This window comes from Patagioenas fasciata, chromosome 6 (assembly GCF_037038585.1).
Source record: "Patagioenas fasciata isolate bPatFas1 chromosome 6, bPatFas1.hap1, whole genome shotgun sequence".
NCBI lineage: Eukaryota > Metazoa > Chordata > Aves > Columbiformes > Columbidae > Patagioenas > Patagioenas fasciata.
Genome location: NC_092525.1, coordinates 29381897 through 29409876, shown reverse-complemented (window position 1 = coordinate 29409876; position 27980 = coordinate 29381897). Strand labels below are relative to the sequence as shown.

Sequence of the window (27980 nt, the reverse complement as noted above, 5' to 3'; positions counted from 1 at the left end):
AATGCCAGAATTTCTGGGTTCTAGCCACATTAACAACTTGTTAGCAAATAAACTTATCTTTAATATGCATGTTTATTGTTCATGCAAAAAATTATGAATAGTGCTATTCTTCTTTCAAATCAGCAAGACATTCGTCTCCACAACATCCTTACAAAACTCTAAACATAAACCAAGCTGAACCCTTCAAAGCCTTTGTTAATCATTCTTGACTAAGCATGTTTTATGTATTTTCTGGCTGATTTGCTGAAATAAGCTGGTTTGAAATGCTGGCATCACAATAACTCACATTAACTTGAAGGGTGGAAGTCATGCCCCACCGAAAAATGTAGAACAGTCCAAAAGCACAAAGAAAGCCTTTCAGTCTTTTGCATTTCCTAGTCAATTATCATAATGCTGGGAAAGCAGAATGCAAAAGTGAAACCTCCATCAAGTAAAATTCATGCCTTCAAGTGATATTAAGAATAAACAGAACAATGAACAACAGACTGTCAGTTACTGTAAGCAGTTGTGTAGGATGAAGGAACTTTGTATGTGCACCAAAATAACAAATATTTGTCATTCATTTAGCCAAGAATCATTACTTTCACAATCAGAAAGCATTATTTTTTAAATGCTTTATGTCTGGAATAAACTTAATGGGCTTATACTTATTTTGAGCTTCAATCTGAAATATTTTGAGCTTCCATCTGAAATAAGTAAGCGCATATACCTTTACAATGTACAGCAACAGCACCGTCAGCATTTTCACAGATGTTCAGGAACCTCTGAACGATACTGTCGCTTGGTGTGCTTCCATCTATGAAGAACAGGTCATAATGCTCAAAACCAGCATCAGTAAAGCGTTTTGCCTCATAAATTTTCTTGTTTAGTCTTATGATTGATGTGACATTATGTTTCTTGAAATAGGGAAAGTAGGCTTCAGGTGCATGAAGAGGATAACCTATTAAAAAATAAAGCAACAATCATTTGATGTCATATATGAAGTTCAAAGTCCTCCTAATCAAAATTGCCTCCAAAACTTTTTGGAATGAAAAAAAGGCTTGACTACTTTATTCAGAATAATAAACACATTAAGTGATATAAAAAAAAAAGTCCACAAAATTCTCATGAAGACAACTATAATTAAAAAAAGGATAGGAAAAAGAATTAAAGCACAGTATATGTGAAACACTGTACTGTCTCCTCATTAGCCCATTCCTCTCTACAAGTAGGATTTTATATATAAAGTTCGGCACATATATGAATATAGCATTTCAGAACAGCTGTTCATCTATAGTCAAGTTGCAGATCAAAGAACAAGAACATGCTTTAAGAAGAAACACTCATTTATCAGGAAAATAGATTGGTGATCTCTACTATGGACAAGAGGAACGGTCGAAGAAAAAACTGTAATACCAGAAATACTCTTGCTCCACTGTGCAGTAATAAAGCTTTAGTCCTTCGATTCAGTTCAAAACAAAAGGATCCTCTAGATGAAGAAGGGGGGGCAGGGAGTGTCCTGTTTAGGGCACTTTCACCAAATAGATGTTCTCTGACAAGGGTGTGAGGGAACACATGCACACATGTCTATATATGTTTGTAAAATGTAGTTTATTCTTTTCCATTAACAATCAAGTCTTGTAAACAAAACACAGGAACAACATAGCTACCACACAAATCAGAAGGCCTCTCATTGACCAAATTCTCTGGTTTATCTCCAGAATTTTTATTCCTGTTCAAATGAAGTCCAAAAGCTTCCCCACAAAACATGCACCTTTTCCACAAGCCATATACGCATTAATAAATGCAACTAGAGTCACAATATAATGACAAAAACATGGCTTTGTCATGTCTACTTAGGCTCCCCTGGGTGAGGCCTATTTGTAGTCTCCAAACTGGATTTTAAGCACTGGTGTTTATTCGGTAATTTTGAGTTATATACACATTAAAAATAAAGCATAGATTTTCCAAACTGCACGGAACAATTTCAGTAATTTTTGAAAAAATTCTGCAAGAAGGGACTGTAACAGTGATTGGGGAAGAAACCCAAACCAATCTAAATGTTTTCTCCTTGTATTTCGTTTAAACATTCGGAGGACACTACGCAATGAGCAGTGTTCCAGTCATAAAAGAAACATGAGAGAACAGAAGTGAAAAAACAAAGCAGATATTCAGAAAACATGCTCACATAAAGCCACATGGAACAAAGTACAAGGTGAAATTCAGCAAAAATCTGATTATAGTTTATAAATGACTCATTTTCCTTCTAGTAGGACCAAATCTCTACTCTCCCTCTGTTGGTCAAGTGTCTCTTTTTTATGCCATTAGAATCACATAGGTCCTTCCCATTATCCCAAGAATCGTCAGAAGTAAAGACAAGCTTCTTTTTCTAGTCTTCCCTGGCCTTTGTTACAAAACTCTTAACATAGTTTCATTTGCTTTTGCAACTCATCTTTAATTCTGTATACTTACCGTACCAGGTGTCAGGTTCCAGGAAAAAAGTCAGGGGCCTGAATTTCTCAGGCAATTCATCACTGAATGAAAGTCACTGACTACTAGAAGATTTGGAATTATTAATTCCATAGTCTTCGGAATTAAGTTCTATGATAGTATATAAAGTGTTCATTGTATGATTATTTCTGAGGATGATAATCTATAAACCTCTATTATCTTCTGTTCATTGGCTGTGACTATTTAACATACTGGAAAAAAAAGGATTATAGAATAGCATTAAAATATACAGCATACCATTTTCAAGTTTGCTTTTTGGGTGTGGTCCACTAAATGCCAAAAATTTTCCTGGAACAATCCAGTTGAAGTCACCATTTTCCACTCGCTATGAAAATTTCAGAAGGGAAAGAGAAAAGCAATTGAATATGTATACATATAAGGTTAAAAAAAACCCAAGATTCTATTTTACTTTTGACTATGTTTTTGCTGCATTAAAACAAACCACTTCAATGTAATCAGTTAGCTTACCTCTATAGGACAAACCAACTTACCACAAGCTGTTTTGCAGAAATCTCTTAATAAAATGAAATGCAATATGGAAAAATGCTTCCCTATAAGGCACTGGCTAAAAAACCCCAATTCCCAGAAAATAAATTAAAAACCAATTAGCCTTCAAAACCCATTATCCTTTCCCAGTAGAAACAGAAATTTACATATTGGTATAAGTCTGATGAATCAGTAATCATAGTCACAAAGTAGAAATCAAATAAAAAGACTAAAAAAGCAACAAAACCTTCAAACTGTGATAAGCAAGAATTTCTTGCTCACTTTAAAATGAAAACTTTAAAAAGGCTCTTCAAATTCTGACAGCGAGAAAACTGAAGGCTTCTTTGGAAATACATAGCTAAAGCTCAAAATTCCACTTTCTTTTAATTGGAGGGTGCTCGCTCCTCATTTGGTCACACAGTTATTCTCAGCACGACTTTTAAGGACATGGAACTCAGTTCAACTGCATTATTAAGCTTGTGTTTCTAGCGCTCAGCTCATCAAAGCATCCTAATGAGTGAAAGGTTCTGATAATGGACATTACTGTAATCAATTCACTGACTGTTTGCTTAGCAGAGCCCATTAGTCTGCTCCAAATGTCCTCACGCAGTGACAACTCCTGTAAGTTAACGGGGTTGCATAAGGACCAGCGAACTGACCTTGGGGCCAAGTCAGGACCCCCCTGCCCCACAAATTTGCACCACAGACCACAGGCTCAACACTGGAGCACCTCTACCCCCTTCAAGGAAGAGGTTAAAAGTATTTCCAGATTTGTATTACTGGTTTTGTTTGTGAATTAAGTAGTTCTTCATAGTTACACGCGTTACTGTGAATAATTTTAACCAATCTCAACTACAGGTATCTATGTGTGTATATATACTCAATGCTACATGCAAACAACATTATTATGAAAAAAAGAGAACTTGAGTATTTTACATTTAGTCCAACAAAAGGGGAATTAGCTGCCTTGATAATGTAGAAAGATGAAAGAACTATAAACGTGAAACAGAATTTCCTTTAGCCTGCTCCCATTAAGTCTTATGCAACTTTTCTCCACATAACTACACATTTGAAAACCTAATACAGCAAAAACCTGGAACATTTAAAGTTTTGGAAATACAGCACAGGACATATCTAAACATATAAAGTTGACCATGATGCATAAAATAAAAGATGGCATTCCAAAAAACAGACAAAAAATGAAAGATGATTCCAAGTTCCTGCTTCTTAAACTCAGACAGGGGGCAGCACACTTTAAACATCATTTGAACATACATAGTTTTCACAAACTAACATAATGTTAAGTATTAAACAAGATAATGTGATAGCTTTAGTCAATTACTTTAATATTTTTTCAGGCAGATTAATGCCTACTATATCTACAGATTCTTAAGAATTCCCGACCATCATTTGCTTTTAGAATATTTTCCTTTTGTATATATAGTAAAAGAGCAGCAATTTCACACTTTAAATTTTAGTTACTCTTAATTTCAGTAATTCACCAAAAGCTGTACCAATTTCTTAATCTAATCATTATGTAGCATTACAGGATACAGAAATCCTTCTAAAAATTCTTTATGTTTTGTGAACAGCTATTATAGTGTGCCTACTGCAGCCAACATCAACTGTATGGATATGTGTTGTAAATCAAGTTTTGCCACTGTTTATTCCTCTCCTGAGTTTACCCTCTTTCTTGAACATTTATGAAGCATTTTCTAAAGCTGTATGTATTTCAGATATGTACTGAGACAGCCCTATGTTCTTGCTTGTAAAACAAAATAGTTCTTTATGAAACACTAGAGATTGTTAAAAAGCAATTATCCATAAAACTTGTTTGATATTAGAAAGATTCAACTTAACATAATAAATTTTTAAATGGACATTTTCAGACTAAGCAAATTTATTCTCATCATTTCCAAGTTTTCTGAAAATTGCATTAGAGGGGGCTGCGTGGAAGAATACTGGCTACAATTAAGTTGCAACTCTAAAAAGAGTTTAATATATATTCAAATGTTTATTACACCTCCAGTTTATATGTCTTTCTCCTTAACCAATGCAAATGCAGGAACTTCAGGGAGTTCCAAAGACAAGGTGCAATACAACCACATGGCTGATGCTGACTTCAGTAAAAAACCAAAAACAAAACCAAAAACAACCAAAAAAAAAACCACACAAACAACCTTTCTCTTCCTTTGGGTGTGGGAAATGGTAGACGAAGATCACGTCACTATTCTGTATATAATATATTCACCTTCTGTGCCTGCAATTTCTTCTATACGCTGCACAGTTCATGGTGTAGGACAGGCCTATTTTGAAGGTTCTCTGCAGCAATATAGCTTGAGAGAACTGCCTACTACAGGCAGATAAAGGTGTGTATGTTACAGAACAAAGCCCTAGAAGCATCTAGAGTACCTATTCTTAAATTGTAAGAAAGCTGACGTAACAGTGAATTACATGTGTTAGCTTTCTGGAACTTCATTAGGGAAATATTTTGCAAGTATTTTCATTACTGGAATCCCCATATAGTGCATCCTTACTAATAAAGCTCAAAATACAGGTTTGGATGTACATACCTTAAGTAAGACCCAGTGTTCAAATGTAAATTAAAATGTGTTTCCAGTATGTCTTAAAGTTGTGTGATATGGCATATTCTAACTTATTTTAGGTAAACCAAACACGTTCAACTCATTATTAAATGTACAAACCTCATAATGTTCATATTCATCCACATCAAATGTCTTAAAGTCAAAAAATCCATGCTGCAAGGCCTAAAAGGCAATAAGGTGTCAGTTTGTTCTGAAATATTATATATATATAATCTCACTTTATAATACTGATTTTGAGAATCAAAACTAAATTACTACATGGTTTGTGCTTCCAGCTTATTGAAGCCTCTACATGAAGACAACGTTACATTTGCACAGATTAACAACACAGACAACAAAAACAAAGTCACGAAAACATGTCAGGCTCACTATTTCCTCTTCAAAGACATTACAATGGAACATAAGGTTGTTGCATATCACTTAAATAATACAATTGATTCTCCCCACCCCACTGTGTATATTTTTTTCTTTAAGGCAGATGACAAATTAAAAAGCAATTCCCTTTTTGTCATACATTCATTCCATTATTTCTATGCTGAATACATTCTGTACCGTTGGACATAACAAAATATAAAACATTGAGGGTTTACTGATTTTCTATATTTGATACTCTGATTTCACCACCATAATACCCAGGCAAAATGGCATATACAGAATACAGTACCGTGTATAACCCTGTATTTTATGTGGGTTTTTAAATTTTTTTTTTAATACACATTCCTCTGATAGATTGAAGTTCACTAGACTACATTAGACAGTGTCTGTTACAGCATTGAAAGAAGTCAAGTTTTGCATTTAATTACTGTACTATTGTTAAATATGCCAATTTTGAAGATTTGTGTATGATACCATATTAAAAACTATTCTACAAATGAGGAATTCTTAGCCCAAATGCCTTCAAAGGAATAGGTGGAAGACAGTTCTGCAGCATATATTTATCCTGAATCTATTGCATTCCAAGAAGTATAGATATCACACAACATCCTGGGGTTTAGGTGTGATAAGAAGTACACCACAGATCTATGATTTAAAAAACAATACCCAGTCTGCCATTATTTGCTACATATATACCTTTTTTAAGACAAAACAAAAATAGCTTTGTCATACACAACGTAAGCTCAATGGCTGGACCTGTCATGAAACATAAAATACCAAGAGGTTTATTTGAACAGCTGAGTTAGAAAAACATATTTCATTTAAGCATGGTTGGCTGGCTGCACTCCAGAATTCATAGGACCCCTGGATGACATGTGTATGATATATGTGCATGTAAACACCAAATTTACCCAGATAGACTAAGATTTTATTTTAGATTAAGGCATTTGGTTTCTGCTCCAAGTATTTTTATCTCTGTAGGCAAACTGGACAAAAATTCAACACAATTTATGGGAACAAAGGAGGAAAAACTGATCTCAAAGTCCTTTTGGTATGTTGCTTGCAGATAAATTTCACTGACTGCACCTACTGCTTCACAGAGCTTTAGGATCTGTAGAATGTCACACAGATTAGAGACTTTCTGTTAACTGACAGCTCCTTTCCCACCCCCAGAGAACTAAAAATATTAAGCTTGATCTCTTTTTTTCAATTTTAAGAAACACTTGTTCTACCATACTTTTAAGAATTACAAATAGTCTATAAAGTGTCTGTACAGAACTGTTCTAGAGCCTGCTCCCTTCATCAAGATCACTGGGAAATGAACAAAACTTAATCCTTGCTTATAGTATGAAGTAAACACTATAACACAAGGTTGCCAATTAAAAGGTGACAACATTTAAAAAAAACCCCTATATTGGAGCTTAGTATTCCTGAAGACCAGGACTGTTGAAAGTGACACATCAAAACATTAGAAAGATATATTAGTTTTCATTCTTTCTAAACAATCCTGAAAATATTAGTGTCAAACAACAAACCAAGTGTTTTGGGGGAAAGTTGGGGCCAAGTACATGCAAAACCTGCCTAGATTAAATCACAGTATACCTCGGTATCTGTCTCACTTGACTTTGTCACCCATGTTATTCCCTTTTACCAATGGTTACAAATGTTCTACTAGCAGTCCTAGTGCACTGGTAAGACATGTCCGCAGCCAAGCCTGGTGGGTTTGCTCATTCCAGTTCAGAAAGCGAAGTTCAGAAAGGTGTCAAAGGCCAGGCCAGCCAGGTGAAAGTGTAACCTCCTGGTGTCACTGCTTAACCACAGCCCTCAGTACCTTAGGCTTCATGACAGCGTATTACCCATTCACACACATTCTGCTTTGAAACCAGATTTTCTAATGTATTTTAACAGTATCTTCCTTTACATTTTACATCTGTCACTTTAAATCTGTTTTGTCAAGCAAAAGTGTTATTACCTTATTTATTCCCTGCAAACAGTCCAAGATCGTTAGATTGTACGTGCAGTTCCCAAATGAAGCATCCCTATAGATTTAATACAAATGAATATACACAAAATTATTTTTAATACTCAAGGAAAGGCAGCACACAGAGTATATTCAAGTTATTAAACCCCCTCTGAGAAATCTGAATTAAAGTTAGAAGATGACATCTTTCTAGAAGCTTGCTCATGCTAAAACACTCCTCTCCCAAAGATGAAGCTCAGTGTAAACGTGGTGAGATACTATGAATTATTTTAAGTGCACATTTTACATCATCTAACTACACGTCCTTTACCAAATCACTTACGGTGTCCTGGAACAGGAAGCCATGTGTACTCTCAACTGTTTAAGGGTAGTAGCAAACAATGCAAAAATTGCTTTAACTGTTATTCAAGTCTTAATCGCATTATGCTGTCTAATGAGGAAAGGCAAACAGACTAGTAGTTCAGATTTTTTTTACAGTCTCTCATTTTGATGCCTGATTACACATATGATTAAAAATTATCCAGATATAACTAAAGTTTAAATTACTTGACCTCGGTTCTGCCACTATGAAAATAACAATTTCTCTTTAAAAGATGACAGGATACCCTCAGGCAAAACATATTCAAGTAGTAAGAGGTACCAACATTAAAAAAAAAAAAAAAAAAAAAAAAAAAACACAAACCACAACACCACCAAGAAAATAACAGCAACAGATGTATTATAGAAAAGGAAAAAATACTTTTGAAGGCCTGCTCCAGACCAGTTTGCGTTTTAACTAAATTCTACCTGGCAAGATTATTTCCCACTCACTCAATTAAAGAAATCTTTTACAGTGTTGCTCTAAGCTGTCTTATCCAGAACGCTAAGAACCGTAGTTTCTCAGAATATCAAGGTCTTAGGTTTCAGACAGATACATCTTTTATCTATAATTGACTCAAAATTTCACTCTCATTGAAAACCTTCCTTTTTTGATAGTCTACTTGCTATTAGTATGAAATTCGTTATATTGATATGCTCCTTCAACCCCAAGTAAGTAGAATATTCTCACTCATTCTTTTACAACAGAATAAATATAGCAGTTTTGAGGAAGCATTGTTCATAGAAAATGTATTTAAGAAAATTAAAAGCTACAATTCTCGTAGTGTCATATTACAGGCAAGCTACTCTAGACAAGCTTTCGAGTCATTAGATTATTGCAAAGTACTTAACCACAATGCTTTAGAATGGGAACTTTAAAGTGTGAATAAACCTCCAATAACCAAATCCAAAGACATTTTTCAAAATGAAAAGCCATAAAGTATTTTCATTATATTAGATAAGCAAAACACACCAAAGCTATAAAATATAAACTTTACAGACAATATGCTTTGCCATGGATAAGTTGAATAACGGACCATTTCAGCACAAAAGCATTTTAGCAAATAGAAAGGTCTTCCGAGCAAAAAATCTTCAGGCCCCAGTGGGAACACATACATAGCAGAAAATCTTTAAAAGCTGTACCAGTTTTCTGAAGGAGCTGACAGAAACAACAAAAACAACAACAACAAAACCTAAGCTAATATAAACCACACAACTAAGAATTCAGAAAAATATAAATAGAAGATATGATTGTAGCAGATGTTCTATATTACATGTTAGGGTTGCAAAAACAATAATATATACATAGAGGTAAAATAAAAATTGTAACTACTTCTTCAACTGATAAGACATCCAATACTGCAGCACATAAAGACACTGGGAAAAGAGTCTCTAATCCATTAAGAAGTGCTATTAGAGCAAGAGAGAAGGGAAAGGAGAGCAGGGGGAGGACACTGAACTTGACCTAGATGTACAAGATAAGCCGATCACAGTTGCAGATGTATTCTTAGCTCTGTTCCCACAGACAGCTATGACAGCTGAGTGCACCTGGACACCCACAGCTCACACCCACCACCCCCAAATCCAAGCCACACCTGTCCCATTGCTCTTCCTGTGCACGTAACCATCACAGTAGGTGCACTCGGACCAGGGAAAACTGTTCTGCTGACACCTGCCATCCGCACACAGTGAAATCATAAACTGAAAGCCAGAAAAATTCCAAATAGGCCAAGTTTTGGAACGAACAAGTAAAAAAGTTGTTTAAATGCCCACATGAAGAGAAACTCAAAGAATAGCAGTATTCTAATGATTTTTTTTTTTTTTTTTTAAGAAATGCAACACACTGACTTAAGATCTGAAAAACTCACACCCCCATCTATCTTCTGTGGGAAAAGAAAATATTGTAACAAAACCATAAACAAACACTAGACATGAGTGACACTACAGCACAGTAGTGAAATAACGCCGGGAAGTTGTGGCTTAATGTTACCTAATGCTTCAAGGGAAAGCATCATGTTTGATGAACCATGGCAAATATTGAGCATATGACATCAGACCTGCCATCATCTCTCTCTACCTGTGCTCCTCAAGTATCTTCTGGTAAGAAAAGGCAAGCAAATAATAAAGTTCCTCCTATCATAATTTGGAAAACAATAAAATCAGAACAAAATCTATGTACTTACTTTTCCTTAAAGCCACAGCCATTTTCATTTTAGCACTCCAAAACTTTCTCAAGGTAAATCCAGGAATATACCTGGTTTGGCTTGTTTGCTTGTGGTTTGCAGGGTTGGTTTGTTTGTGGTTTTTATGTGTTTGGTTTTTGTTTGTTTTCCTAGTTTCCAAAAGTACAACTGCCTGATCAGAATCAATTCCAGATGCACACCCCTTTCTGAAACTGCTTTATGCTCCAGAATTGTAAGCTAAGCCATCCACAGGTATTCAATTTTAGGCATAAGAACAAGGAAATTAATCTGGCAGAAGTTTTACATATAATCCATGAGAATTCTGTATGCTGGATCCATTGATACAGTAGAGCAATACCTGAAGTACAGGGAAGGCGTTTGTGGACTCAGAAGATGAAACTGAAGTTTAGAATAGACAGCAAGCAACAAAATGCACTTTACAGAGCTGTTTTAAATATTTAAAATTAGTTTATTTATGAAGCAAAGTTGCACCATACTTATGAAGTGATACATTTTTATATTCAATCTGCTTATCGAATAGATCTTTTCGTATTATTTCAGAGAAGTCAAAGAGCATTTTGCAGAAATATTAGAGGAAACGTGCTTAATGCCCATCTTATCACCAATTTCATGTCTAGAAAGGCCTTGAAATACTCAAAATGCGAAGATTAAGAGTTTATAGTGACTTGATTTTCTGAATGTTTTAAATAAATTACTTGTAAAATATATTTTTGTTTAGAGGAAGTTGTCCAAGGTATTTTAAATCACTAATCAGTTTGATTATTACTTTGTTAAAAGCAAAACCAAAACAAATCTCCCCCTCAGTCACCCAGAGGACTCCCTCCAGGCTGGGGCTGAGCTATCAAGTTCTTTTGCTAGCCCAGAGAAATCACTAAGTCGTCATGTCAAATCATTCAGAAGCTTTGTAAATATTTAGAAACCAAATTTTATCTTATTTTCTGCATCCTCCTGAATTAATGCATTTACTGGAAAAAATAAGTACTTAAAAACTAATGCAGAACAGCTAGTTCAATTTCACCGTTCTTTGTGTCAACCGGTCTTCCTTCCTACTGAAGTATAAGTTTCCAGATCATGCCGATAAACATTGGATACTGCCAGAACTTAAAAAATCCTGTTAGAAATATAGCTGTGCTCATATCACACTGACTTGAGAAGTCAGTTATACAGCGCTAGATCCACCAGCATACATTTTCTTTTTATCAGTGACAGATATATTTCAAAGTTTTAGTGCAATAATAAATAACACTAATTTTAGCTTGCATAAAATGCAATCGGTTCTCAATGGGCCACACTTCGTACCACAGTAAAATTAAATGCAAGTACTAACAGTTATGAGGAAGATTACAATTACAATTAATTCCAAACACTTCCTATTTAAACTTATTCTTCTCCTTTCTCTACCACACACAGTCAGCATCCTACCCTAGGGAAAACTAATGCATGTGCTTTTGTAATTTTTAACCTACTGGGACTACATATGCACATACAAAACATTTAGGAGTTTTTACTGGTGGAAATGAAGCTATTTGGTTTTCAAATATTATACCTTTGTGTTCAGCTCAGAACTCTGTTTAAAAAAGCATACAAGAGAAAGGAAGGCTTCGCTTCATGTCAGAATAATAGAATAGAGCACATACAGATACCACCTGCACAGTTCTACAGTGCAGGTGCTTGGATTTCTGTTGCTGATCACATTTCATTACAGTATTCTTCCAGTCTTTCATGGTCAAATAGAAAACCGCCTTGATTTTCAAACAGGGTTTTACCAACTATTACCTGATAGTACTTTAATTGCTTTCAAAATGTGAATATTTCCATGAGACACAGCTGTAGTATGAATCTGAGCCGGCATTACAGAGCTGCAAATCCCACATCCAATTTCACAGTTTTTGTAGCTGACCTCAATACTGCACGCTTCTCCTTTCACCAAACCTCTAACCACTGTCAACAACAAAACAGTTTATTTCCCCAGCACTTGGCAATAAAGAAACAAAACCCAAAAGCTACAAAATCTAGCTCTGAAGTTCATGTCATATCTAGAGACTGAACACAATAATACTAAAATGCATTTGTTTTTTTCTCTTTAATAAAATGTCAATACAGAGTAGTTTGAAGTAAAAACCTAAAACTTAGTTTCACAATAGAAAACTGCTATTTATGATGATTTAAAATGGTCTTAGCACCATTTTCTTAAATGTAAGTGAAGATACAGCACAATATGTTCAAGACACCAGAGCATCACAAAGTGACAGCAAATCAGCCAAAAATAAGGTGAAAGTATCTCAGAGATAGTAGTGCCTTATTGTCCTGCTTTGTCTTTAGCTTTTTCTATTATAAAAACACCACCCCCAAAAAAATCCACATATCTTGTAAGAACAGCATTCTGATTTCCTTCTACCCATGAGCAATATTTGCTGAAGCTGTCTTCAAATGAAATAGTGGCTGAAGATCTAAGCCGATTAAGGCTTTTTGAGGTCACTGAGCTAGATGGAAGTCAATCGGTTTCCCAGCAATCACTTAATGTAAGCATATCTCAGTACGCCATAAAGAATCTGACAATCCTGCAGCTTCCACCTATTGAAAGCTGTCTATTTTTTTTCCAATTAGAAGACACTGCACATATCAAATGAACAAACTTGTTAATTAGTCTAAGTGTAACACTTAACTGATCATTGCTCACCGGTAAACTCTTGCACTTGAAGCTACTGAAATTCAGAATACCTTTACTACAGAAGTTACATCTAAGTTCCAGGTTCCAAGACTAAATTCAAGTCAGTAAGTCCTGAATACCATGATTAATATCTCAAACTATTTCATTCCTAGACCTTGGAGCAGGTGGGAAGAGGTAAGACTTTTTTTTTTTTTTTTTCCACTGTACACAAGTCATTTTAGTCCTTTTCAAGACACTAAAGATGTGGAAAGAGCAGAAACTCTCATAGCACCAACTTGTTTCTTCACAGCATTGCCTGATGCCAAGCAGATCTACCTGGGGCAGCCCTGCTGCTTCCAGCACAGGTTCCTCTGCTTGAGCCTCTGCATCATGCTGTGCTTTGCACCAGAGATTGTCTCAATGTCTCAGGATGGTCAGGGAGAGCAAACAATCTCAAAGGCTTTCTTCCCTATTCCCAGCTAGTCTAGATTGTCCCACCGCAGGCCCTCATCGGATCTACTTGCCCCTCTCTCAGCCTTCATCATTCTTAAGCTCCTTATGTATTATTCCAGCACTTTCCTATGAATCCACCTCACAAATATCCCCTCCCTATCAGATTCCCCAGTCATGAGACTGTTCTGCAAACACTATTTCTCTTAAGTTTTGTGTCTTGCAATTTTAGGATCTGACAACTAAGGTTCTTTGCTTTGTCAGAACCTTTTTTCTACACACCTTAATCTTTACTTTGTCAGGGGAGAAAGGAACCCAAAGACAAAGCAATTTAATTCCAAACAGTAAATTTTTTTATCTGGTGAACAAGATACAGCTATTCTCAGGTAAAATACATCCTCCACCACTAAGAGTTTTGCTTTCTAAGCAAGTTTTGAATAAACTAAGCTTAATATTCTGAAAAATTTAAGTCATTTTATTATTGAAAGCTCTTATATGAAAGAAATAGTCCTGCCAAAGTTGAACCACTGAGAATTTTTAGACTCCACTAAAATGTTACACAGTAATCTCCAGAAGGAAGACAAATATTGCAGGGAAACATTTCACTTGTTTGTTTCCCAAAACAACAAGGAGACAGGAATGTATTGACACTGTTTCTGTGCTCTGAATAGAGTCTGCTTTAAAGACCTTCTTGTAGCAATTTTTCAATAGTTGAACCTTCTGTGAATGGAAAGGACCAATGTAATTATTTCAAACTGGGAAAAGATCAGGAATGAAATAACCTAAAAGGTGGATAAAATTATACATTACTCTTAATTTAACTTAAATCATCATTCCTGTATCTTATACAGAATTTAGAGATGCTAAAAACCACATTTTTAAAAAATTATTATTTTTAATGCATTAAACCAAATATATTTTATATTTAGCTGAGAAAAATATGGATATCAATAGCTCAGTGAACTTCTTGGGCTTTGGAGAGCTATTGATGACCAGGTGAATGTACAAACTCTCTGCCAATAAAAGCTATCAATGATTTGATACCTTTTTTAAAAATGTGTTCGATGGTTTAAGATTTCAAAGTCAAACTGGTCTTACATACAAACGTACTGTCCTGGTATTTTATACTGCATCTGGCTGCTGTAAAGGCTATAAGAGAGAGAATGTGATCTTCCCTTGCTGAGTGGTTGCAGAATCAGATGAATTTGATATAGACAAAGTAGGTCTACATTCACAAATGCATCAGCTGACAGTGAACACTACTTGTAAAATACCCTCTTTTTTAGGGGAATCAGTATTGACCTTCTTATAGTTGCCTTTTCTTGCCAGTGTTTGCACAATAATAGTGTGAGATCTTCCCATTCAGAGAGTACAAGGGCATTTCATGATCCACACCATGAAGAAAAAATCCAGCAATCTCTTCATTAGATAGGCATGATAGCTAGAACTCCTCAGATTCAAGTCTCAATATGACTTTAGTACTGAGAATAAACACAGATTGGTAGAAATTATCTATGATTCATTGAAAACAGAAAGGCAATTTAATAACTAGAACATCAGTACTTGTTCTGTAAAATAGAGAAAAATATAACAGCATAAAATACCCTTCATTCATGGAAGTCTAGCTAGTTATGTACTAGGTAATTTAAAAGATTTAAATGACTTCCAAGTAGTAAAACATGATGCAACATAAAGAAAACTTTCAATTGCTAAGTCACAAACATGCTAAGAACTAGTTTCTAAACCTGACAGTTTTCAAGACTAGGAGTGTTCCTTAAAACTTTAATCAATCTAAATGGCTTTATTAGTCTAACATAGAGCAAGTAATTCCACCAGAAGTAATATTTTTTTTTTTTTTTTTTTTTTTTTCTGGAGACTGGTCACTTCCATACATCTGTACAGACATGAAACCCTTTTCTGGGAAGGAAATCTGAAAAATTTATGTTTAGCAAATTCCAACACAGAAAAGTCAGGCCCATTTCTCACGTTCACATACCTAAATGGAAGATACGGTGGATTAGATCCAGACAAGAGTGTTCTGTAAGCTTCTTCTGGTGTTTTCTTCAAGTAAATTACCTAAAGCAGGAGAGGAGAGAGGAAAAAAAATAAGCCCTGAGCCTGAAAAGTCATTAACCACATGTATACTTCCCTCACCCCACTAACCTCTTGTACACTATACTCCTTTGTGACTGACTCCTACGACATTTATGTCAGAAAAGACACTAAGTAAGAGATTCAGAAATTAACAGAAGTCAACAGAAACAGAGACTGTTTTGTGTCAGTCCCCACCTTTAAAAATAAAAATTAAAGCCCCACATATTTCTGCAACTGAGAGACTAAGACAGACTCAACACTGTGCAAAGATGAAAAATAGGCATTCATGCCTGGAGGTTTCTGTCCAGCTTCACATGAGTCAAAACATTATCACAGCAGCTGACAAAGGAAATATTTCTCTACGACAGTTCCATGGGAGATTTTGCAACATAAATATTTTTATTTGTAATTATCAATATTAAACCACTAATTAACAAAAATATCCAAATCAACCAGCTGAACCTGTTACTATGAGACCAACACATAGTTACCGTAACACCCTAAGCCAAGGCTCATTCTGCTATCGCTGAGCACTGTCAGCTCAGCTTGCTTAAGAAACCACACAATTTCCCTAGCCATCCCCCCCTCACAACCAGCAGTTACTTTTTAGTTCTATGCATACTTAACTGTTGAATACAAACTATCCTAATAATTATTTTCTTAACCAAGACATAAGCTAGTTCCTGATATAAAAGCTTTATTCAGCTTTTGACCTTGAATACATTAGAGTGTAGGTAAGTGGTGGTCACTCCAGAATATCTGCCATTTGCTTTATGTCTAGAGTCATATGTCAAGTTAATAGGATTCTTAGTATTCTCTATGCAGTCAACATGGTAGGTAGATTTTCTTACATTAATTTCTTCCTCAAGCATGGAGACCACAAACAGAAAAGACAAGATCAGGACAAAACAACAAAAAAATTGACTCAGGTAAAAACGTCTGAGAAACTCTGTCATGTTGCAATAAAAAGAGGGTTCAGAATCATCTGGTTTTCATCTATCACCTGTTTGACTGCTTTGAACAACTGCTCAAAATTAGGACTAAAACCCTTCACAAAAATTGATTTGCTTTCAAAAGATCAGTTCCTTGGCACAGAGCTGTATTTCAGCCTCAGCCTCCGCTGTTGCTGCTCCACTCCCCGTGGTCACACCGACAGCACCGATCAGAACAACCAGTACCCAAAAAGAACAAACCCCATTTTTCTTCATATGTTAAATCTCAATACTGCGGCACTGTATCTATTGCCGTTTCATTTAACAAGTCCCCAAATTACATGTTTTCCAAAATTCACGTCCCTGTATTTGGCCAAACTTCTATAATCTCCCCTCCTGAAACTCTAAAAGCAAAGGTTTTCTGAAGCCTTCCACCATCAAAACAGACCACATTTCTATATGAAAACCATTCAATTTATTCTGTATTATCAGAACAGTTACTTCTAACTCAATTATTGGACTCTTTGTTGTTGGGGTCAAACCAGTAATTACTAATACGGAAATATTACTTAATGGATATACGTATTTACTTATTTCAACAAGTGAAGGGCCCATTTCTTTCTATTTTTTGCTGTAATGGTCTGCCTACAGCCATGATTGCTAAATAATGGCACCACGTCCATGCTTTCAACCCCTGCAGCATAGCAATGCCGTTCTGTTTTCACAGCTATTAGCAAGATTCTTTCAGTGTGTGAAATAAGTCTCCTTTATATTTTCTTTATCATCCTTCACACCGGGAAGGTTCTGCATTTAAGAACAACACATCCTGTGCAGTAGATTTCAGTGGCAGTTGTATTTCAGAGAAAAACACTGATTTTATCCATGTCAATTAATATCAATAATCACATCAATTAGCTTACATTTAAAGCCTAAATTCCTCCTTGCAGTCAAAAGATGTTTAGAAGGTAGTTCAGAGGACTTCAGGCAAAGATGAGTCTCCACCTTACACAGCCAGCAAGCCATAAAACTGAAGTAGGTGCAAAGTCGTATCATATTAATGTTTTCCAATGAACCAGTTTTTATTTCACAGAAGTTACGGTACTTCAAAGCTGTCTCTGCTCAAAGACATGTACACATGACATTCTGAACCAAACACTGCTAGTTGTCTGTCCACAAAGTTCGTAATAAAGACACCACAATGGAAACAGGAAAAAGATACGAAGAACACAGAAGGAAGGAGAGAGTAAGAAACACTGAACAAAAGAGTATTGCAGCTGTCAAGAATAATGCAATAACTGAAGGAGGAAGGATAATGAAATGGAGAAGGAAACACTACAGTACATGTCTTCAGTACTTAAAAAGTAGTGATATCCATTAAGGAAAATCAAGAAAACTGTTATCTGATTCATCTTTATCAATGAAAACTCAGCAACTGAAACTTAGCCTCATTTTTAGATCTAATATGATGAAACTTCAGAGTGCTTTCATTCTGCAACATACACAAGTTAAAGAAAAACAAAAGCAACACACAGAGCCTGTTGTGAATAGCTGGTATAAACTGAACATGTATCTAGGAAGCAATGCAAGTAAAAGCCTTGAAAAAGAATTCACTTTCCAGATAGCGATTATTCTCTTACGATAATTGTTTTACAAGGGACAAGGTTCTCCTCCCTTTCCCTCCTGTCACTACTGTAACTCATATCATGTGGCACTGCTATCTGTAAAAAAGCAGATTCAGCAAATACTGAAAAATTCCAAATATATATTTTTTTTCTGGGACATTTCCATTATTATGTTCTCAACTTCCTGAATGATGCGGTTGAAAGATAAAGCTCTCCATGGTTGGGACACTACGCAGGCACATGACATGTAGCAATACTGGCCCCATACACACTGCCAAAAAAAAAACCCCAAAACAACTTCATACCATACTCCCTAAAAAGTTTACAGAACAAAAAGGGAATTAGCATTTTGCAAGTCCATCTCAACAGTCACCCACAATATTTCAAATAGAATTTGGATTCATCTTGTTCCCACCCACACCTGTCATTTTCAAATTAGAGGTCTATGGAACAGATCCACTCGAGCTGCGAAGTTACCACAAGAATTCTGTGAAGCCAATCTAAAGCAGTCTCAAGAAGGGTGTGGCATCTGATAAGACTTTGCAAAACTTGGTAGCACCATGTTTCTGACATCACTGAACAACGTGTGGTGTAGACTTGGCCATTTAGGAGGTGCTCTGAACTTCTCTAAGATCAAAGAAGTTGGCATGCTGTTCTGTTCTTGGAAAACTTTAAATACTATCCTCCTCTTAATCTGAATTTTATGACAGAAGTAATCTTTAGAGAATCCTTAAAAGCAAGAACAATAATTTACCAACTGGACATGATTAGCCCAAATGTATTGAAAGTCCATTGTAAAAACTGAAATTCAGAAAATGCAGCTTCCTAAGATGCAATTTACAACAGCCAAGCCACTGCCAATAAGGTTTCAAGACTTACGCTTAAGCTTATGGCTCTCTTATTAAAATATTTTAATAGCTATAGGGTATTTCAGTTCAATATGTCTAAGAAGCTGTTCAATGGAACAATCTAAGTTGCATAATCACCACTGGAAACACATTCCTAAAAACCTGATCCACTGTTTTCCACGTTTCATTTTACACTTAATATTTTAACACTATGACAAATAAAACAAGTCTTCTCAATTAACTGTCACACATTGGTAGCGTTCTTCACTGTAAGACTTTCTGGTCTCAAAAAGCTTGTATAATCGAAGAAGAGAAAAAAAATCTAGATAGACCTCAAATCAAAGAGTACATACATTTCTGTCACAATTTAGATATTCAAATCGCAATACATCAAACTGGCAGTTGGCAGTTCTTTTACTGAAGGATATGCTTAAATTCCTTTGGGTCAGGAAACGTTCTGTCACATAACCTCAGAGTGTACATTTACTGCATCTGACTGAACATTTACAGGCAAGCCACTCAAAAAATGCAAATATTATTTCTTGAGTGTAAAATGAATATGCCTGGATTAAAGAAGATACGCTTCTGCAGTAAAAAAAAAAAAAAAAAAAAAAAGAAAAAACCCACCACAAAACAAAATAGATTAAGTAGATAATATATTTTTAGAATAAATATTCATTTTATGAATTTATTGGCATTAGTATCAACTGTTACAGAAGAAGGTGAATGAACTCCCATAGCACTTGCAAGTTCAGGAATATATGTCTACAGATGTAACTCTGGGAAGACATACTTACATAACATATTGGATACCTTTATGCAAAATGTTTTCTCATGCTATACTAATTTGAGAGGAATTGTAAGGTGACTACAAGGTGTTTTCAACAAGACAGTGAATACTTTTTTGTAATGGTAACACTGTATTAGTAAAGAATTCTTGGTATGTAATATCTTCAATAATCAGAAGATACTTAAAACATCTATTAGACTGGCAAGAGAGTAACAGTATCAAAGCCAGTGTAAATCACTTGCATATGCTAGCAATTAAGAGCTATAAGAAGCTTAAAACAGACTAGGCAGGCAAGGGTTAAACGTGCCTGCAGTTGTGGCACACTAATTCACCTTATTGTACACATAAGCTAACATCCACTGTGTAATGTGCCACCTGATATCCGTTATCAATACATATACAGTCACACCATGGTACATGTACTACACGTTCTCTGTCGTGACTTTCTTTAGAGGGATTTCTGCTGCCCTCCCCACCGTGTGTCCTTATCCCTAGGTTTACGTGCTAAGCAGGCTCCTTCAAATAAGAACCACCAAACATATCAGACTGTTCCCATATTTAAGTCTTAAATACGTAAAACTGGCATGGTCTTACTTAGCTGATCAGTCCTCTGCTTGGAACTCTGTCTTGCATCTTACGCAGCTCCTTAGCTTTCTGCTCCTACAACCTGGCTTTGCAAGTTCTCTTCACAAACAGTAGCACCCTCTCCTTGGGCCTACACACTACTGACAAGGGCCTTTTAACCCCTCAGACACAGAGATGCTACTTAGTTGAGATAGTCAGATAACAAGGACTGGACAAGGGGAATTTAAAAAAAATAAATAAATCTCATCCTCTTCAGAATGCCAGCGTCCTACCCTTTCTGAGGCTTCTGAGATGTACCAGAGGTGAAGGCGGGATCAGACAAGGGCAATCCAGTGAAGGCAATTAGATGCTGTAAATCTATGTAGGTGCTAGATCAGTGCTCTCTAGCTACCGGCTTAATTAGAAGTGAATCTTTCTAAATACAGAACTGAAGATATAATGATGCGAACAGAAAAAGAGCAATCAGAATGGAATGACTGAAACTTCTTTAAACTATAGTATGGGAATAACTACTGAAGATGCTACAATTCAGACATATTTTGGATCTGAAGGGACAGTGAAGCTTATACACTATTGAATTTGGAGGCTCCTTAAACAGAATCTAAAACACAGAATTGGACATTTGTAGATCCGGAGCGTTATGCTTTGCTAACGAACCATCCTCTGCTGCCAATTGTAGTGGTAGTAAATTCGACGAATCCAGACGCCGGCATAAGCTCTTTGATCGAACGGGCGGGCCGGGCGAGAGTAAGGAGTCTAATTCAATGTGAATTTACCATCCGTACTCTTTAATGAACTCTTCAACAACACTGAATATCAATGTCCCCGAGACCACGTTTTTCCAAGCCTTATATACTCTATACCAAAAGGCCATGCGGCAAGTGCAGGCTACAATTGGTTACACTTACAGTCACTCATCCCCCCCCACTATGGTGATTGGCTGCAGGGCACTGTTCACAGACTGTTCATGCGCAGCGGCAACGCCCCTCCTGCAGCCTGGGTCGAGGGCAGACCAGCTTCTGTTTACTTTCCTTTTGTCTCTGGTGTCTCAGGGAAATCCTTCCGTGTAGCACAGCCGCATCAAGCCCTGGCTTGTTCACAGCACACAGCCAGAGACTCTCCACAGACATTAATTCCAGCATAGCCTTATACAGTCAAAAACATTAACAAATTTAGAACATTCTAACTCATTTGTTCTTACTATTAGTTTTGTAGAGTTGTTTCATCAGGTTTACCCCCAAGGGTTACAAATCTAACCCAAAGATTTTTAGAATTTGAATTTCTCTCTAATTTTTTCCATCTTTAAATTTAAATAGATCAACTTTGTCAAGAGCATTTACACACTATTCCTACACTTGTAGTAAAACATGTTGTTTAATTACAAGAATCTGCAACCTCAAGTCCTTCAGCATTATCATCTGCATTTATTGAGCTTTGCTTTCTGCATGACCTCAGGCCTGAAAGGAAACCACCAGCACAAAGCCCAACCTAACAGAGACTTCAGAACTCAGCTGACCACATGGGTGTCAGCTCAGGACAAACAGTTCCTCAGTTCCAATAGTTTACCATTGTAAAACATGCTATAGCAAAGACACTGAGTTTTCTAGAAGTGTGCTCCAATTCTGGACAGTAGAGCCAGATGGTGAAAATGAAGTTTGGGCAACACTGCTATGAAGACAAAAAGCAGCTGTGCAAGGTGTCAGCTTGAGACTATCAAAACTTAAATGATCAAAACTCACAATAAATTAGGCTTAAGTAACTAAGATAGGCTTGTGTATTGCATATTATCTGCAATAACAGAAGGCTGAAGTACCTCTGCTTTTCCATTATCCTGGGTAGGTTCTGACAGTTAATTGAGAAAATAATTTCATTCAATAATCACTACAGTTTTGGTATAATAACTTCAGGAAAGGTTGTGAGTTTTTCTCCTCCTCAGTATGAATCTCACTACTGCCATGAGCAGCAATCAATCCTAAGACAGCCAAGTTTAGATCTAAGTTTGTGCTTCACATTTCTGACGTGCAAGAAAATGAAAGTTAAGTGTTAAAGACAGGGTTTCCCTAAAACTCATACAGCAGAACTTTCAAAGACAGCTTACAGAAGAATCAAATTACAACCTGCCCATGTCCCCAAAGGACCATCCCCTGAGATGCTGTTTTACACACAGCAGATGTCTCTTAAGGAAGGCTAGAAGTATTCATGCGATAAATCATACTTACAGCATATGCACCTATTAAAAATGCTGCATTTGCTCGTTTCCGCTGGTCAAAACTGGTATAGTATACGATCTTCTTTCTTGATAGACTGAAATACTGTTTTCAAAAAAAAGAAAACAAAACACACAATATTTACTGAGAGAACACATGTTAAAATACTTTAAAAAGTCACTTTTCCAAAACTGAAAAATAAGCCTGAAAAAATTCTTACAGAGAAGATCCCTAAAGGAAAAAAAAATTACCGATACCACAAACAATCTTCTTAAATTATAGATAAGAGTGCAGGACAACAGCCACTGTATCATGTGGGTTTCTTAGTTGCTGTGCAAAAATATCCTATAAAATGCAGTTGAACCAAAATGTTCAGTACACAATTCTGGATTTATATTTCCAAGTTTTAAATACTTGAACAACAGCTTATGAATTTTGCTTAAGGAGATTGAAATTTTCAGACTCAAACATCCTCCTATGAGTTAAATCGCTTTAGCACGTAATTCTGTGGAGAAGACAGTAGAAAAACTGAAGCGATCAATCTTACAGGCATTTTATAAGTTGAACACCATCTTCCATCTGTGCTACCTAAAAATGCGGTGACAGACATCTTCAGAAAGCTCCAACAGCAAGAATTTATAAAAGAAAAAATTAAATGATGGCATCAGTGAAAAGCCTGAAAAAAGGGTACGCAGAGACTAAACTAGTAACACTTGCAATTCTTCTTTCTTTAGGAAGAAAATAAGCCTCTGTCAGAATCCTGTGCACAAAACTCCCATTGAAAACCAGACCAACAAGCACCAGGAAAGAACAATAATGACAAACTGCAGCAAAACATTTAAAGCCAGAAAGATATAGAATTGTCACTTAAAAATGACAAATTGGACAGTTTCTTGCATTATTATTTTTTTTTTACCTTCATGAATTGCTATGCCTTTATTATATTCTGCAGCACTATCACACGTTTTTCCTGACAGATTTCTGCAGTACTACTACAGTTTTGAGGAAGTCAGATAAACATACTGGATTCTGCTTCTAAATATTTGAGGTGTGTTTCTATTTATAAAAATTGCAGATTTTATAAACTGCCTTTATACCAGTGTTCCTGTTACTCAGCTTCAGGTTTTTAACTCCAATCGGACAACTTCAATTTACTTTATTTTCTTACTCTTGGCACTAATGACACTTGTGTGTGTGGAGATAAGGTAACTGCTGCAGAATTCTGTTTCATTTAATTCATGCCAAGTGTATTTCAGTTCCAGGAACCTGCAAATGCGGGCTCTCATCTTAAACCTTATTGCAAATTTTAGGACAACTTCAACCACAGAATCACATTTGGCAAAAAACCCCAAATAGCTGATAAACTCAGGACAAAACCGATGTACGTATAATATCATGGTCAGCTTCCTACTCCCACATCCCCACAAGCAGCACCCTTCCTAGCAGTTTTAACTGTACATTCTAGTCTGGTTTTATTACTCACAACTTCCATAGGTAGAACGAGTGAGAGTTAATGCAACTGGGTATGTCTAAAAAGGACTGCAATTCCTGAGATAGCTGGTTGCTGTTGATTGGAAGAGGTTTTATCTTGAGACCAACAGCAACATCTCCTTCAGTGTATGTGCAAACATATAAAGCACAAGTAGTTATTTAATTAGTGAAGCATTCAATTATTATTAAAACTTGACAAAATTAATCCCAGTATTTTAAGATCCCTCCTTTCTTCGCCCTCCTCAATTTTTTAATTTTAGTGTTCTCTAACTGCAATTCCACCCATGATGTGTGGGTGGGATAAGATTACAGTAGTTATGCAACAGTGACAGAACTTCAATTATAACTTGTTGACTAGTACTTATTTTAAAGTGAAGTTCATTGCAACAGTTTACAGATCACCTGAAATATTATTTTAAACTGCAAAAAGCATGTACCTAGCCAGAAGTAAGTTCTATGGAAAAGGACCATATTTCTTGTTTCATTTTACAGAATGGATTTTTTAAATCATACAAGTATATGAAGTCATTCAGATTTTGAGACACATTTGTATCTGAAGTAGCCAAAAAGGGACAGCTCAGCTTAAAAGTTCCCAGAACTTTTAAATGAAAGAAATAGATCATTTTCATTGTTTCATTTTCAAAATATAAAGGTTTAATCCTTATGAACCATTTTGCTATATGAAACATTAAAATATATTTTGAATACTGATGAAAGCTTTAACACAAAATTGAAAACCTACATTAACAGCTTATAGCATAGCAACCAGAGGAAAACTGCATCAGGGTTTTACTTTTCAGAAGCCTATAAACCAAACCACTGTCTTTATTTGCACATGAGTTAGAGAAAATCAAGTTTTACAGTGTTTGCTGAAGTGTCAATGTTATGCCTCTGTTAACATTAACACACAAATTCTCAACTCAGTACACTTTCCATATCAATACTAAGCCATACGATCTATCTCTAAAAAAATACCGATTCTCTGACCCTGTTTAATAAGCTAAGCCTATTCCTTTGGCTACGTGCAATGATAACAAGTGTTAAAGACAGTTCTTTGAGGCGACTGTTTTAAGCTCTAAAGCTCCACCTGAGTGGTTCTTGACTTTAGTTCCCTTAGATACTGCGCAACTTGGAAGAACCAAAAATGTCTCAACAATAAATTTTTCAGTCTACAGAATAGCTGGAGATACAGAGTAACATAGGTGCAAACAACCTTTTTTCGAAAAAAAACTAACAGACATACTATGAAGCACTAAAGATGTTTTTCTTTACCAGGAAGAAAATTGTAGCAGTTTCACACATAATTACAAGACACAATGTAATAATATAACAGAACAGTAACTGTCAAGATACATCCCAGAGAAATTATACTCAATCTTTCAAACCAAAAGCAGAGGTTACATGAAAAGTGTGGCAGGTTTTGTTTTAGGTGATAAAACTAACTCATTTGGTTTATGAGAGGGTTCCACAGCACATAATTTTCATTATAATTTTTTTTTTTTAAATAATAAATGATTAGTTCTTGTTTCTCAAAGATCTCAAGAGAGATGTACTTGCATCAAAGTTGTTAACAGCCTTAGAAGGTGCTATTGTGGAGAATTACTAGATTGACACCTGTTTAGAATCAAAGTATTTGATGGTATTTTATTTAATGGATTTGGCTTAATGTACTTGCATTGTTCAAGCAAGAAGTTACTGTAATGTGTTTAATAAGCCTGGACCAACACAAATACTGTTTAAATATATATGCGTGTATATATATGTAATCTGTACATATAAATAGCAGTGACTACAAGACTGGCAAGCTGTTCATAGAAAATGATGTATTAAAACATGTAAATGAAATCTGCCTAAAAATCTAAGCTGTCCTAAAGGAGATACTTGCAATTACTATAGTGCCATGTGAATGCCCAGCAGTTTGCTTATACTAAACCAACTCCTGTGATTCAGCAGCAATACAGTTAGCATACAAGAAATGTTAAGCACATAGTTCACGTGTTGGCCAGAACCTTCCCTCTCCTGCCTTTGATCTTCTGTACTTGTATCATTTATCTCAGCAACACTCACTCTCTCTGATTACCCCTCCTTCTGAATTTATTGAGATTGTGTAAGGCTATGTATGCATAAAACACTGGGTTTTTAATGAAATTAGACTTATTTAAACAGAAGAAAAAAGATTTCTTTCATAAATTAATCACAGTTGCTTAGTCAGGCATTTTTCCCTCAAACAGAATTCAAAAAACAAGTAGAAAGATAGCATGGCAAAGCATTTTTTTCTTGCTGTTGACTTGGCTAGTCAAGATCATCTCCACAGCAATCAAAACATTAAAAACATAACAAGGTCAGAAAGGTTTTCCTGTAAAGCATAACTAGGACTTGACTTCTGACTTTCTCAGCAAACAGATATCTGACTAAATTGTTCAGCTCTTCAGAAGAGAACTATGTACTGTTTTTAACATCAGTCAGCATGAAGTTACAACAGCTTACTTTAAAATGCTGGTCTGCTATTAGCACATTTCAACTGGTATCCTTCTCCTTCCCCACCTGCCCCAAGAAAGGGGGTGGGAAAGCAGAAAATTGCCTCCATGTCTAATTCTTCTCTCAAAACAAAAATAGATACAGCTGAAAGACTTTGAGAGGAAGCTTGTGAAGTTTGTTTTAATGAGTTTTTATACTCTAATTACTAAGTTTAAAACTTTTATAAATAGGAACACTATATCCACATAAAAACTGTTGTGGCTAGTGAATTTTTTTTTTGGTGCCATGCTTCTTTTGAAGACTCGTTATGTAAGAAAAGCACATGAAGTGTACCCGACCAGGTATATACCAAATCATGGCAGGAGTCATCTGAGCTTAAGCACTGGGATTGCCTCAGGGTCCCAAAAGTGTTGTAGTGCAGCAGCAATCACCTCACAGGAGAGGCTGGAGTTCCAGAGCAGGACAACCTGCAGGGCCTTTTCCTGACTGGGATCAGCCAGCTCCTGCTGCTGGGCATGGCCACCCTTCCCACACGGGCATGCAAGCACCAGCTTGTTCAACAGGACTCTTTCTTTCTCCATGTCATTATTCAAATCGGTGCTCCACATGTCTGAAACACCACTCACAGGCTGCTTGTGTATCCCCTGATGCTATGTGAGAATTACCACACTTCTGCTGCAGTTGCTCATTGCATCAAAGCCTTGTTGGCAGCTAAGTCACAGGTCATGAACTTCTGTTTTACACACACTAGTTCAGGCCTCAGTAATCTTCTCAGGGACAGTTGCAAAGGACAGACATGAGAAGGTGAGGGGTGGAAGGGTTGAAACTGTGAATCCATCATTCTCAACTAGTGAAGCTCACCAGTAGCCTTTTGTAGCTAGGCCCACAGTGCACACCAGGTGCACACTTCAGCCCTGGCATTCGGTCTTACAAGCCTATTCAGCCACTGCAGATAGTATTTACATTAGAACCTGGGTTGGCATACATATTAACTACTAGAAGAGCAAAGCTTACATTAGCAGGTACTGACCTACATCGGGGTAGTGCCAGACTGGAATCTATTCATGTCCAAGTTTCTGTACCACTCAGGTGGTATTCCATGCTTTAGCTATTAGAATCAGGTATTGCTTTCAAGTGGTTGCTCTATCAGGTTACTCTTCTCTATTATGCACTAGTAGTTTAAATTAACCTATTCGGAATTAGCCTTTGTAAGGCAGCAGCAGCAAACAGCACCTCCTCCCATCTGAGACTGCAGCTGATCCACACAAGATTTCTCTGTGCTGTTCCTGGCTTACTGTTACTTAGTTTCCACTAGAAACACTTTTTTGGAAAAA

General features: G+C 36.2%; 1 protein-coding gene across 1 annotated transcript in view; it reads right to left on the bottom strand.

Moving 5' to 3' along the window:
• The window catches only part of CDC14A (cell division cycle 14A), a 60451-nt gene that overhangs the window by 19808 nt on the left and 12663 nt on the right, over positions 1 to 27980 (bottom strand). Inside the window, 6 exon segments of the mRNA XM_065842646.2 lie at positions 710 to 940; positions 2728 to 2815; positions 5682 to 5744; positions 7930 to 7996; positions 15596 to 15675; positions 22690 to 22782. Coding sequence (XP_065698718.2) covers positions 710 to 940; positions 2728 to 2815; positions 5682 to 5744; positions 7930 to 7996; positions 15596 to 15675; positions 22690 to 22782 — 622 coding nt within the window.